At 49.6% G+C, this 14,849-nt stretch overlaps 1 protein-coding gene across 5 annotated transcripts; it reads right to left on the reverse strand.

Annotated features, from left to right (window-relative positions):
- Positions 1 to 870: 870 nt before the first annotated feature.
- LOC140250062 (serine/threonine-protein kinase PDIK1L-like) lies at positions 871 to 10,446 on the reverse strand. 5 transcript variants are annotated; one of them, XM_072332454.1, is made up of 6 exons: positions 10,391 to 10,406; positions 9,182 to 9,285; positions 8,451 to 9,078; positions 7,217 to 7,433; positions 5,545 to 5,797; positions 871 to 2,869 (listed from the first exon to the last, which is right to left on the reverse strand). In XM_072332454.1, the coding sequence occupies exons 3-5, from the start codon at positions 8,994 to 8,996 to the stop codon at positions 5,562 to 5,564; spliced, it is 999 nt and encodes a 332-aa protein (XP_072188555.1). In that variant the 5' UTR covers positions 8,997 to 9,078; positions 9,182 to 9,285; positions 10,391 to 10,406; the 3' UTR covers positions 871 to 2,869; positions 5,545 to 5,561. The 5 variants fall into 5 exon arrangements, with proteins under 5 accessions (XP_072188555.1, XP_072188553.1, XP_072188556.1 ...); XM_072332452.1 differs by lacking the exon at positions 9,182 to 9,285 and having other exon boundaries at positions 10,391 to 10,446; XM_072332455.1 differs by lacking the exon at positions 9,182 to 9,285 and having other exon boundaries at positions 10,403 to 10,428.
- Between the last annotated feature and the right edge of the window lie 4,403 nt (positions 10,447 to 14,849).

Below are 14,849 nucleotides of genomic sequence, written 5' to 3' on the forward strand. Positions count from 1 at the left end.
TAACCAACTGCTCTGATGCACACCAGGCTCGTCGCAAGAGAGAAAAATGAGGAACGACTCACCCATTTCTCCCAGTCACAGCAGAAGAACGAGGCTTCACCCTCACTGCCGGCCCTGCTGAAACACGAAGCTGAATCACAGCTCCGCATTCCTCTCCATTCTTTTTTTGCTTCGAGACAGACTGACTGCAGATGATAAATGGCGGCACATCCTTCGTCACCAGCATCTGAGCTCTGACCTAGGGAAGAAACAACAGCACCAAAGCACAGGAGCAGGGTGCTGAGCACCCACCGCAGCCCCATTACCCAGCGATGCACCGGGCAGCATTGCTGCTCTCCCGAGCACTCTCTTAAGAGTCACTCCAGCAGCTCTCACCACCACCGAAGCAGCAGCTTTCACACAGCAACTTGGCCACAAGAGGAGGGAAACACAAGAATATTTGGTGTCTGATGTTTTATTGGGCTCCCTAAAGGGTCTTGAGCAGGAAGAAAAGCTGTTTAGGAGCAGGGCACCTTAGAGATAGCAGCAATGTAGGAACCCCCTTAACGCAGGGGGGTTCACACGCTCCCATTTTATTCTGTTCCCTCCTGGTTACAGACATTACACTTCCCCTTCTGATCACTATTGAATAGCAAGCTTGTTTCTAAAGAGCTACACCCAGCAGCTCTAAGATTCTCCCCCACCTTCCCCGAGCAGTCATTTAAATTAGAGGTTGTCATTGCATATGTTCGTTTAGCAATTCACCGGGTGTAAGACCCACTAAATTGTCATCACATACGACACTTCCTCCTTCAAAAGAGGCACTAAGTGGCTAATGCATTAGTAAGAAAACACCAGCAAAAACAACCGCTAAACACACGGCATTTTATTAATTTATAAGGTACAGAGACTCGAGTGGCGTACAGGTAGCTAAAAAAAACAGCAGCAGCCGTGAGGATGATACCCTTGCATGGCAAAACAAGGAGGGAAAGGAGTAATAAGCAACCGTTTTCACAGCCCATTTTTTCCTAAGTGGGGAAAGGGCACACAAACCTATCCACAGCCCAGCCAGTAAAGCCAGTGGCACTCGCCTGCTCTGACAACAGGGAGCAGAGAACAAGCAGTGGGTACAAGAGGGGAAAGAGATGAAAAAGTCATACTTCAGAACAGCAGCTCTGCAGAAAAACCCCCACGTACAGTTATGACTCCACGGCCAGCAAAGATGAGTTGCAAACCAAGGCAACAGCTAGAATTAGGGCGGCCTGTTGTGTGGGTAGATTTGGCTCCAAAGCAGCTGGTCTCATAGGAGAGCTGGGATAGAAGCTTTCTCCTGAACAGGGTCATCCAGCTCTTGGACAAGAGATGCAGATGCACGCCTACAGATCGCTTCTAACCTCCAGCAGAAGCCTCAAGAGCCAAACAAGCATCACAACACCTGGCCTTTCCTTGCTGCACACCCTGCACCCAGCAGCACCGCTGCATTAGGGCTTCTCTAAAACCAAACATCGAGCAGAGCTGAATGGTTTTAACTTATTTCTTATGTTCTCACAACAGCTGTTCTCAGGGAACACCATAGAGCCCCCCATTAGGTATCTGTTACAGGGGTAGAGGTCAACAGCCGCTTGTCTGGGCAGGACAACTAAAGGCTGTATTTTGCAGCCTGGGGTCAGTCCTTACAGAAGGGCAGCACAGCCTCTGGATAAAGACATTGCAGGAGGAAAGGTCCTCTCCATGAATCAGGCTTCTGACACTGCTTACACTCAGCCTGCTCTTACAGGAGGGAGGAACAACACAGCTCGCCAAGGTCTGCTGCATGGCAAAGGGGCTCCCCACGTTACCTTCCTTTAGGCAGTTTGGTCCTTTCCTAGAAGGGGAGGCTGTCCCTGAAGGACACGATTTCAGCTGTGCACAACAGAGCAGAGCAGAAGGAAGCATTGGGGGCTCCCAGCTCCTGAAGGAAACATCAGCATTGGTTTACAGACCCATCCAAATACTTTTCAAACAGGGTGTAAATTAAGAGTCGCCGTTTACCTGCCAAGATTCCAGTTCAATCCTTTTCATTTCTCTTGTAAGAACAGCTGGCACAAGCAGCTAACACAGCAGGAAGCACGATTCCTTAAACTGCTTTAAGTGTTAGTGACGCATACGTTCTAATCAAGAGTTGGCATCTTTAACATTCTTTGTATTTATTTTAAGAAAGCGTTTTAGTTCATCTAAGCAAGAATATTCAAAAGTGAGGAAAATACATTTTTGTTTCTGTTTCAACTTCTCAGAGCAGACAGGGAGCGCAGCGCCAGCTCATCCCACAGCCATTGCTCAGCTACGTGGCTCAGCAACGTGAGGAATCGCACACAAAGCTCCAATTAAACCTTGCAAAGACAACTCCTGTCTGCAGTGCCAAGGACAAGCAACGTCGCTTTATCAGCACCAAGACAAGGCCGAGAGCTGGTCAATGCACAGCAGGGCAGACGTGACGGTCTTAAGACCATCTTACCCATTTCTTTGGGGTCCCCTAACAGGGATAGCACAGAGAGGCAGCAGAAGGATGAATGAGGGTTCTCTTATAGGAAACCACTTCCAAAACTCCTGTGCCACGAGTAGCCAAACAAGTAAGGTCACCACAGCCAGGGTTTCACCTGTGCCACTTGCTGCATTAAAGGAGACGTGTTATAAAAGGAAAGCTTACATAGAAATAAAAACAAAACTTTGTAGTTCTTTTAAAATTACTGTACAAATAAATAAAGTTACTGTCCATTTAAATAAAACCGTCTGGGGGAACCGGAAGGCAGCAGGGTTTCTACATCCAGCTTTCACAATCCATCCGCTCTTTCCAAAGGAAATCAGTCATTCGCCATCTCCAGGGCCTCCAGAGCACGGTGGGACACAACACCTATAAATGAAACATGCCAAAGTTGCAAGGTAACATCCTACTTGGCAGGAAGAGCAGCCCAGCCCAAAGGTCCCCATGCCCACCATTCTGCCTCAGTAGCAATAGCACACGCTCAGGGAGCAGCACAGAGCAGGTACACAACCCCAGATCTCAGCATTATTTAACATAAAGACTCCTCAGATAATAGGTTATACCCATCTCCTTGCCTTTACATTAACAGGACAAAACTCTTTAGAGTTTTAGGTTATTCACACCACTCTGAGATGCCCTATGTCAGAAAATTCCATCAGAAAAGGGGTGGCCAGCAGGGACAGGGAGGTGATTGTCCCTCTCTACTCTGACCTCATGAGTTCCATCTGGAGCACTGCATCCAGATCTGGGGCCAGCAGCGCAAGAAAGACTGGGAGCTGTTGGAGAGGAGGGCCACAAAGATGATCAGAGGGCTGGAGTACCTCTCCTACAAAGACAGGCTGATGGAGCTGAGCTTTTTGAGCCTGGAGAAGAGAAGTGACCTCATTGTAGCCTTTCAGTACCTGAAGGGAGCCCATAAACAGGAGGGGAGGCAAATCTGTACAAGGGTAGATAACAGCAGGACAAGAGGAAATGGTTTTAAGTTGGAGGACAGAAGATTTAGGTTGGATATCAGGAGGAAGCTCTTTACAGAGAGAGTGATGAAGTGCTGGAACAGCTGCCCAGAGAGGCTGTGGATGCCCCATCCATCCCTGGAGGTGTTCAAGGCCAGGCTGGATGGGGCCCTGGGCTGGTATTAAATGTGGAGGTTGGTGGCCCTGCCTGTGGTGGGGGCGCTGGAGCTTCATGATCCTTGAGGTCCCATTCAACCCAAGCAATTCTATGATTCCTATGAAAATAAAGAGCTTTGACCAAACTGATATGGCTTATTCAGTTACATCTCCTGGCTGTGCAACCCGTTTTCTTCTGAACCTTGACCACAAGCCTACCTATGAAACAGGAAAGATCAGAAGAGAACAAACAGCAGTAAACCCAACACTGTGTTGCAGGAACCACTTCGATTTGTTCTTGCATATTCCTCTTTAGCAACCTAACCATTTCAGGGCTGCCCTGCCAACTAGTGGCTCCAATGCTGTGGCAGTGCCAGGCCTCCTGGTGCAGGTGGGACTCCCTAGAACTGCAGATAAATTAAGTGGTTTTCAGCAACAAAACCTATTTCCCTAGGTACCGAGTAGTGCTGGTCTTGTCCTCGGAGATTTCAGTGAAGCATTTGCTGTAGCACCACGAGGCAGCTTTAGATAAACAGGAGAGGACTGCAATTAAAGAGGAAAACGTAAGGCAGTTAACCAGGCCCAAGGGAAAACTGAAATGGATAATTCAGAAAAGAGGCTAGAGCAGAGTTTTATCAAGATTGGCACCGGCAAAGGACTTGTTAATGAAGTGTTTTCACTAACGTCCTCAGCACAATAGGAAATGAGCCAACGACACAAAGCTGGAGTTATTGTGACTGTAGGAAAGGACAGAGAAATATATGGTGTCATTCATTGTTTCTTCTCACTGAGAGGGGATGAAAGTGGGTAATTGAAAATATAGGTCACGCATCCATGAACTAAAGTCACTGCTGTAACCCAAACTGTTATTGATTTGAAACAACTCAAGTCGGAAGGAGCTTCAGGATACGAAGTAATTATAAGATGAATACAGATATGAAAGAAGTGATTCTGGAACACATCAGGAAGAAGACTTCCAAGTTAGATAGTAAAAGCTGATGTGCTTTACAAGGACCTGGAGTGATTCATCTGAAGGCAGTGCAGAAGATAATTGCATGTAACAGAGGTGGAGGAGCCGGCCTTGGTGGAACCAACAAACCTCAGATGGGAAGTCTGCCTGCCAAAGAAAACGCTGCTAAGGTTATCACTGTTCCCTATAAAGTAGTTCAGAATGGGTAAACACCTGGGAAGGAAAAAACACTTTGTGCTAGGAGGGCAAGTCTGGCACATGGTCAAGAGCATGAAAGTGATAAGAAACAAATTCCACTGGCACAGGTTGCCCAAGGAGGCTGTGGATGCCCCATCCCTGCAGGCATTCAAGGCCAGGCTGGATGTGGCTCTGGGCAGCCTGGGCTGCTGGTTGGTGACCCTGCACACAGCAAGGGGTTGGAACTGGATGATCACTGTGATCGTTTTCAACCCAGGCCATTCTACGATTCTATGTATTTGTATTGCAATGGACCATGTCAATTACAAAATGTCTTTGATCTGACTGTTGCTATTATACCTCAATATACTTCAGGTGCACAGCTACAAATACACTGCAACTCTGACCCTTTGCTCACTTGGGATTATATTTAGTTATCAAATATATTAGTAAATGAACCAACACCAGTAGCAGTAAATGCTGGAGCGATGACAGATCACTTATGGAAACTGTTGGGATTTGGGGTAAAAGACAGGCTGGCTCAGACACAGCTCAAGGGCCAGTGCAGCCAATTCCCTGAACACGCACCACTAAAGAGGCAGAAGTTTCTTTGTTAAAAGTAATTCAACCAATTTTTTCCTCCTAGTTTGACCACATCTACCCAGTGCCAAGATTTCCCGACTGCTACAGGTCAAGTTTGATTTAAAGGGCTTTGACCAGGAGGTCAACAACAAGAAGTCCCCTGTCTGCTCACGCCAGACAGAGAGGAGCTGGGCAGAGACACTAACCTGAATGCCCTTTGTCTCTATGAGAGGGAGCGCTGGCACTTCTTGCCATAGGAGATTTGCCTGATTCGGACTTCCAGCTGGAAGGAGTCCAATCGTTTCTTTGGGTTAAAAGCTAACATATCGTGCAGGAGCTTGCAGAGATCATCTGGCATGGACTTCTTGTTCTTCAGAGGAATCTGTAACTTCAGGTTGGGATTCTCCAGCAACGCTTCCCCAAGTGGAATAAGCTCCTTGCCTTGGCAGATGCAAGTTCCTGAATACAGGTGAGAAGGAGTCAGCTTACACAAGAAAAGCCTATACAAAGCACTGCCTTGTCCAGTACAGACAGACAGCCTGGGAAACAAAACATCTGAAAGATTACCAAAAAGATCACTTGTTAGAAGCGACTGCCAAGGCAAACATAGCAAGAGGCTGTTATCGGAACAGGCTTTAACTGTCCAACAGTAATCAAGATGTTACAGAAGGCTGCGTGCATAACCACGGGTGGAAACAAACCTCAGCGTGGCACGCTTGCCAAGCATTTACCAAAGTGAACCTCCTCAGTTTTCTACTGTTTCAGCCCCATAGCAGACCTGGAAGCTGTGGGAGAGGGAAGGAAGAAGCAGGCTGTGCTTGGTTCAGGTGACTTGAAAGAGTTAAACACGAAACTTATTTGCTCAGTAAGTCAAATAATTTTCAATTAAAATGACAGCACATGCCATTTACCGTTAGCCAACTTCTCCTCAGCGAGATTAAGGAAGGGAAATGTAAATTTACTCCCGGTAATCTAAATAATTTCACCGGTTGTTGAAAATGATTAACTGGCTTCCAAAACAGGCAGCAAAAACAGCTTTGCTCACTCAAGCTGTTCTGCCCCTGCACCAAGCAAAGAATAAATGTTTCAAAGGCAGTGACCTGTCTGTGTATGGAAAAGGTTGGCCACACAAGCTCCTTATCTCAGGTTGGCGGGTTGCTATTTTAATGGAATCTGTTGGCGCTTTGGTCTCAGCTGCAACCATTTGCTTGTTTTTGTAGGCAGGAACTAAAACATTTATCAGCGTTTGGCATTTTGAAAAGCAATAAATAGTACCATTAGAATTGAACCCGTTAAAAAATAAATAAATGTAAAGGAGCAACACAAAATCTTCCTAAAGTTCCCGCACAGAAATCCCTTTCACGTTAAGAATTCAAGCATTTAAAAGACAGAGAGTTATTCTATGATCTCAGGGACTGGGTAGAGGTCTTGAATTATTATGCTAATGTGCATGACTGGCATCCTCTCCTCTCGGGATGGATTTTCACTGCAATATATTTCTCTGAAATCATTTGGTACAAAGTATTTCAGGCGTGCTCGTATGTGGAGGATTTGGAAGGAGGAGGCGGACAGAGGAGGGCCGTCGGACGAGTCATCCCTGTGAGATTTTGCATCTCTTAAGCACAGGAAATTCAGCCAGAGAGCAGCAAAGCTCATCTAAACATCCCTTCCAAGTTTACAACTTAAAGTACTGGAAGGATGTTCCAAGGAGCCAGGTGATCCCGTCTCATAGAGGAGACTGCTCTGCACTTGGGGGAGAATAAGGCAAGATTGGTGCAAACCCCTGATAAGAGCCACATGCTAAAGTGTGACTGGTAGAAACCTCGTGGGGGATCCCTACCGAACACCTACACACAGCAGGCCAGCATTGATCCTCACCAAGCAATTCCTTCTTGGTATCTCCATCTCGGAAGGTGATCCTCTCCACCATAGCCCAGAAAATGATCCCAAGGGCAAACACATCAGCCTTGGCTGTGTAGTGACCCTCCCACACTTCTGGAGCCATGTAGAAGTTTGACCCACAGGCAGAGGAGAAGCGGTGCTGGTTCACGTTCCCTTTCCCCCGACACACCTTGCTGAGGCCAAAATCTGCCACCTGCAATACAAGATGAGAAGAAATAGCAGCTACTCACAAACACCGACTTTATAAAAGCACTTGCAAACAGCAGCTCACTCTGAAACCCACCATGGCACTAACAGTCATCAGGTGGCAACCCTAAGAGAACAGAGAGCTGGTATTCCCTGTGAGGTGCCCACTCCCTGTTCCTTCCATGTTGTTTGCTCTTCTCCCTGGGATGAAGACACCCAGTGTCTGGTTGTTCTCTTTCTGAGAAGCTCATTCTAATTGGGCACTAACATAACTCAAACTATAGCTATGGTAGAAGTGGCTCTTGTGGTTCCCATGTGAGCGCACCGAGTAACTTCCTTTACTGTTATTATCCAGTGATTAAGATGACATTGATTTAAACATCCCCCGATGGCTCTACAGGTCGAGGTATAAATACTGCTATTGATCTAGGTGGTCAAGACATAAATTATCTGCAATGCACTGAGCTATTATTTTATGTCCAGCTACAGGAGCTCTTGGGACTGAAAGTTGAGCAGCAAGCTGGCTCCCACATTTACAGCTGCTTTTTAGAGAGCTGTAACCGAGTTTCAGTTTGGTGCTGGTTATCTTTACCTCAGTCAGGGCATCAACCCACACGAACTCCCCACCTCCCCGAACATCAATATGTGCTTGAGGCAGCAATATTGGAAGCATTAGCTGTTGTAACAGGACGGTATGTTCTTAAAGTTTAAGGGAAGAGAAAATATTGCCTCATCTTTGGCCGTTGGTGATCTCTCTGATTATCTAGTGTGCAGAAGCGAGACAATCCTGAACTGCAGCCCTCAGCAGCACAAGAAGTATGTTACAGACACATGCCATCGTGATCTAAATGTCCTTCCAAGTCTCCTGAAAGCCCTCCCACACTTGACGTCAGATGTTCTGAATACATTTATTACAGGCTACAAAGTAGAGCATATCGTAACACTTACCAAAGACCGTTCCCCAGCACATAATGCAGAAGCATGCAGATCACAAACTCGCTACAGCCAAGTTTTATTCCCTTACCTTTACTATGGGATTCCCACGTTTATGAGAGATCAAAATATTGTCCGCTTTCAGGTCTCTGTGCACAATCTGGTTCCTGTGCAGAAAAGCCACAGCGCTGCTGAGCTGCTGCATGAAGCTGTTATTCAGCTGGGCATCCGGGCTGCGGGACAGCAGGTACTCGTTCATGTTCCCACCATCACAGAACTCCATCACAAACCACAGAAAACAGGCTGATCTGGGGTCCATGCACCTCCGCCCTTTCAGACAGGTCTCAATCAGCAGCAAGTGGCCGTCTGACTTCCCGTAACGGTGACTAATGGGCTGACAGACTTGGCCGTTCTGCAGGATACACTCCTCCAACTGGATCACGTTTTCATGTTGCCTCTGGATTCTTTGCAAGGCCCAGAACTCTTGCAAAGCCAGCTCTGCGTTTTCAGGCACGTTACATTGCATCCTTTTCACAGCTACTTTGCTTCTGGTTTTGTTAACGATTGCCTCATAAACCACCCCATAGTTCCCTCGGCCCACTTCCCCAATAATGCTGTACTTGGCTTCTGCTGCCATCTCTCACTTTGGCCCCCACGAACAGCAAATCAGAGGGCAGTGCTTGAAGTCATGACAATCAGTTGCCACCTGCAGCAAAATCCTAGAAAGGAAGAGGATAAAAAGCTTAAAACTCCCAAACCGTGCAGCTCACCGACTATCACGAGCAAATACTTCCAAGTGGAGTCGATTTTAGAGGTACGTACATCATTATACATTGCAGCTGCACAAGGACTGACAGCCAGAGCTGGGTTTTAAGAGGAAGCCAATATCCATGGTAACTACAAGGCATTATCAAGTCCAATCCTGACTGCACAGTAGGACACAACAACATGGGAAGTGACATTGATCCAGCCACAGCGGAGCAAGTTTTGTGAGCAAGAAAAAGGGCCAAGTGAACACGTTCAGTGAGCAGGGCAGGAAAGGGAGGAGGAGCCCTCCTGGGTAACAGCTGAACTGACTAGAACAGAACTGACTTTTAAAGAATAAAAAGAAGCCCAACTTCTCCTGTTTAACAGATCTTCCAACCTCACCTTCCCCCACATAACCGTACTGATCCCTCAATGGATGCAGCGCCTCCCTGCACCTTCACCACCACTCCAGGCTCAGATGCCAGCCTCGAGTCCCTCACTTGCAGCTTTTTAGCTCTTCCCACATCCCAGAGTTCCCTCCCCACCAGCTCAGCTCCCCCACACACCTCAAGACCAGCCTTATCCTATCACCCCCTCACCCATCACTAACCCACCCCTCACCCACCACTAACCCACCCCTCACCCACCACTAACCCACCCCTCACCCACCACTAACCCACCCCTCACCCACCCCTCACCCACCCCTCACCCACCACTAACCCACCCCTCACCCACCACTAACCCACCCCTCACCCATCACTAACCCACCCCTCACCCATCACTAACCCACCCCTCACCCATCACTAACCCACCCCTCACCCATCACTAACCCACCCCTCACCCATCACTAACCCACCCCTCACCCATCACTAACCCACCCCTCACCCATCACTAACCCACCCCTCACCCATCACTAACCCACCCCTCACCCACCACCAACCCACCACCAACCCATCACTAACCCACCCCTCACCCATCACTAACCCACCCCTCACCCATCACTAACCCACCCCCGACCCACCCCCCCTGCTTCCATCCACTGCACTCACCCAAACCTCCCCTTCCAACCTCACCCCCTGTTCCACATCCCCCAAGGCCTGATGCCCAGCAAACCCCGCTCTCTGTTAAAGCCCATCCCCACCACAGCGCCCCGCGGGCAGCCCAGACCCTCCTCGGCCCTCAGTGCCCCCCCAGCCCAGCTCCGAGCGCCCCCATCCCCATCCCGGCCGCCCCCATCCCCATTACGTTCCCGTCTCCCCGCTCAGGCCGCCATCCCGCCCCCACCTCTTTCCTCACCGCTCCGCCGCCGTCGCAATTCCCGCCGCCGCCTCGCCGCCCCGCCTATTAACCACCGCTGGCCAATCAGAAGGGAGGAGAAGAACGCTTGACCAATCATAAGGCAGTAAATGAGATGTCCGTCTTCTCGCCCGGACCAATCGACGAACAGTTCTCCTTACCCGCAGCTCAGTCAGGGGATGTTCTGCGCCTGCGCAGTGATGGGACGGTGCGGAAGAAACTACAAATCCCAGCGTCCTCCGCGGCGCTACGGGTGCCCGTTAAGGCCAAACCTCCTCAAAACGCGCAGCTCGCCCCCTGCTCAATTGAGGCTGTGATGGAAGGAATCCCCCAGCGCACGAATGACCCCGAGGGTTAAAACCACCTCCCTCCTCCTCCCCCATAGACCCCTTTTCCAGGCTGGAAAGATGTGGATTCGATTGGTTGGATTGTTCATTGGATGAGGAACAATCCCTGGGGACCTTGTAAGTGTCCCCATAGAGCAGTGCTGGTCAATGCCCCCATGGCCAGATGGAAACCAGTGACCAGCGGGGTCCCTCAGGGACCACTGCTCCCCTGTTCACTGCTCAGTTGGGCCGGATGGCCTTGAAAGATCCCTTCCAACTCAAGCCATTCTCTGACTCTATTTTAACGGGCCGAGCTAAATACATAAAGAGAACTGAAGGCAAATCCCAGCAGAGGGATTGTTAAGCACTCAACCCACCAGGGCAGTTTGGACTCTATTAAAACACGCTGCACATCCTCCTGGTGACTCAGAGGTTTTATGTGCAACCACGGCAGTGATGTAGCAGTTTTGCTTTTAGGAAGCACAACGTGCCAGCATCGGGGTTCGGGGTTTCGTGGCCCTTGGGATAGAACTGGGTGGGATGGGGAGAGTGGTGTTGTGTGGGATGAGCGATTTTGTTTCGCGGCGAGTAGAGAAATCCCTTACGGTTATTGATTGATTGGGGAATGCACTGTGTCTGTGCCTCGACAACCCGATCCTGACCCTGAATCCTGCCCCAGCCCCAAGGACAAGTCATGGTCCTCAACACCGCAGGAACTGCTTCTTCATTTAGGATTGCAAACACGCTGTGGGGATTTTGGGGCTGATGATTTGTTTCAATGGGAAGGAGCTCGATGCTGGGGGACAAATGAGGAGGTGGCTCTGACACCCCCCTATCCTGGTCCTTTGGGTGCTGGCCCCAGCGTTTGAGAATAAATAGGGCAATTTTGGGGCTGTATTTGTGGGGTTTTTGGAACCCAAACCAGAGTTTGAGCATAAACAGTGAAGCTCCAGGATAAATTTGAGCAGTTTTTGGACCCTGAACCCATGCATGTGTGTGTGTGTATGTGGGCCCATGCTCACCACAGCTCCTCCTGAAGTCCTCCCCTACAAAATTTCCTCCCTACCCTGAAGCACTGGTAGAGATTTGCATAACTTTGAGAGCTGTTCCCCCAAAAATTCATCATATGGCTCTTACGAGCCAGCATCCTCTGCTCCTCCCAGGCTCAAGCCTATCTCCATCATGGTGACCCACTGTTGGCATGGAGGGGACATACAAGGGACGATGTGCCATGTGTTGAAGCACAGTTAGTGTCAGCTTTACATTTTTTCCCCCTGAAAATGGGATTTCTTTAGCATCCTCCATCCTCCCCTTGTCTCTTTGTTGTCTCAAACACCAGAGCCAAAAACCAGCTGCAGCCCTCCCAATGGAGGTGAATGAAGAGCAGCAACCCGCGCCCATCCATCCATCCCTCCCCAAACCCAAATCCCAGCACTGGTATCCCCGTGGGCAGGAGGTGATGGGCTGCAGCTAATAAGTAGCTGCTGCACGCTTTGAGCGACAGCTAAATGAGTGTAATTGTGCTTTCCATAAAATGCAATTTGGAGTAAGATGACACAAATCCTTGTCGGTCCCACTGAATGTGCGCCAGTGGTGGATGCGGGGTTTGGGGATGGTGGGGTCGGGTATGGAGTAACCAGGAGGAAGGGTTGTGATGATTGTGCACAGAAGTTTGGGGGTAAAAATAACCCTGAAGAGTAAATGGAATGGTCTCTGATGACGTCATTTGTCTTTGTTACATGTATAGGGTTGATGTTTTGAGACCTTGAAACCAACACTGGAGGAGGGATGGAGACTCCAGGTCAACCCACAAAGCAGAGTGGACATCGGTGGAGGGTTTCTGGTGGGGTGTCACAAATTTCTTCAGCCTCCCCACCATTCAAGAGCCACCACAACACACCATGTGTGATATGTACAGTCATATATATATATGTCTGTATGTCCAAGAAATGTCCTAGCCGATTTCAGGTCCCTGCTGCTTCTCCCCTGCTTTGCTCAGAAATCATGGGGAGGTGGGATGAGATCTTCTGGGGAGCTCTGGACCAAGCCCTGCTAAAAACAGGACCAATCCAAATGCATGTCATTGGATGATGATGTTCTACTGTTTCTCCCATCCCCATCACAGCCCCTCAGAGCCACCCAACTCACTGAAGCAATGGAAACACAATGGTTGGGTCTTCTCATATTTGGATGAGAGGACAAATGGTGCCCATGGGAGTGTGAGGATCCTTCACCAGGTTCATCCTCACCCTACCAGGTGTCACAGTCCCAAAAGGATGGAAACCACGCGCCTTAATTCTGCCCTCATTCTGCAAAAGGGATGAATCCTCTCCAAATCCTAAACCTACTCCCTCTCATGGGATGTAGATTCTAGACCTGGAAATGCCACAAAATGGGCGTTATTCCCACTTAGTGTGATGGCAACCCCTCCCACCAATCATCTCCTCCCTCCCCCAGGTTAATTAGCAAGACCATGAGCATCCTCACCCGATGTCCTTTGCTACCAGCTCAGCCCTATCCAAATCACTAGATTAAAACCCAGCCTTGGAGGTAATTCCCTCTCACCAGGCTATGGTGATTCCTCTGGGGGAAATCCACTGTAAAATGCCCCCCAGAGGGGACAAGGTGCCTGCCCCCTTGCCATCCCCTTGCCTCCACCTTGGTTTGGTGAAAAAGCCTCTTTGTGAAAAACAACAGCAACCTGGATGGTTGAAGGAAGTCTGAGCAATAGGGACATTAATAAATAAATCAGCTTTCGGCCACAAAAGCAGTGAGGAGTGCTTCTCCCCCAGCTTCCCCCCTCTGCCACTTTCAGCAGTTCTATAGGTTTCTGGCTTCTGATGCCTGCCAGGGCATGCACAGAGCAGAGGTCTCAGGCAGGACATTAAACGCGCTGTTTCAGAGCCAAAGCGAAAACAAAAGGAGCCGTTTTGCTCTGCTATGCAGCCCTTCCAAGGGAGTTGTTAGGGGGAATTACTAAGATATGATCTCAGTGGTGCAGCGGATTTGATTATTGAATTGCCAGTGTGGGGTGGTGAAGGATGCTCAGGGCAGTGAAGGATGCTTGGGGCCATGCAGGATGCTCAGAACGGTATAGGATGCTTGAGGTGATGAAGGATGCTCGGAGTGATGAAGGATGCTTGTGGTCATGAAGGATGCTTGGGTCAATGATGGATTCTTAGGGCAGTGCAGGATCTTTGGTGGGGTGGGATGCTTGGGGCCGTGAAGGATGAGCGGGGTGGTACAGGATGCTTCTGGCAGTGAAGGATGATCGGGGTGATACAGGATGCTCAAGGTGATGAAGAACGCTTGGGGCAGTACAGGATGCTTGGTGTGATGAAGGCTTCTTGGGGTCATGCAGGATGCTTGGGGTGGTGTAAAATGCTTGGTGGCTTCAAGCAGGGTGATCCATGGGGTCACCTAGATGGAAAAAAGGGGCATTGCTGCTTGGTGTGGGAAAGGGCTGGAGGTGGCCGTGCCCCTGAGGTGGGAGAACTGGGACACACCTTCTTTAGGATGGACCCAATGGAGCACAGATCCACCCCATTTTGAGGCAAGGGAAGAGATCCCCTCCCTTTCCAAATGAAAAGTTCTAATTTTCCCCCCGTGTCCATTGAGCTGCCCCATCCTCCTGCCCGCCATCGATGCTGGCCACACTCATTAGCCACAATGGAGCAACAAACCTGATGAGCCCCTGTACCCCTGCTACCCGCCCCACTGAGAGCTGTTTTGGGGCAGGGGGACTCCCATCCCTGTCCTGGGGCTGCATCAGTGAAAAAAAAAAAGCAACATTTTAAACCCATTATGCCCTAAAAGAAATTATGGCGGTGGGTGCCCCCCAATGCTCAGTGGATGCTCCAGCTTCGCACCTCATGGCTGAGCCCCCCCAGCTCCATAACCCCCCCAAATTCTGCTCCCCAGGCTGCTCGAGGGCACTGCACTGAGCTCTGGCAGAAAGGGATCTGGGGGTGACACAGCCACCCCATATTCACGCACCAAAACGCAACGCCGGAGGACACCCCGCCGATGGGAACCGGTTCACGGCACAGAGGGGCTCGAAGGGGGGGACACACATCCCCTGTCCCCAGCTGTCAGTGCTGCCTCAGCCCCCGGGGGTGGGC

This window comes from Excalfactoria chinensis, chromosome 3 (genome assembly GCF_039878825.1).
Source record: "Excalfactoria chinensis isolate bCotChi1 chromosome 3, bCotChi1.hap2, whole genome shotgun sequence".
Classification (NCBI taxonomy): domain Eukaryota; kingdom Metazoa; phylum Chordata; class Aves; order Galliformes; family Phasianidae; genus Excalfactoria; species Excalfactoria chinensis.

Bases quoted from the DNA above. Each gene is read 5' to 3' on its own strand.
- LOC140250062 (XM_072332452.1), bottom strand. From the start codon at position 8,996: ATGGCAGCAGAAGCCAAGTACAGCATTATTGGGGAAGTGGGCCGAGGG. The intron at 7,434-8,450 runs GTAAGGGAATAA...CTTGTATTGCAG, and splicing joins GTGGGAATCCCATAGTAAAG to GTGGCAGATTTTGGCCTCAG. The intron at 5,798-7,216 runs GTGAGGATCAAT...ACCTGTATTCAG, and splicing joins TACCAAGAAGGAATTGCTTG to GAACTTGCATCTGCCAAGGC.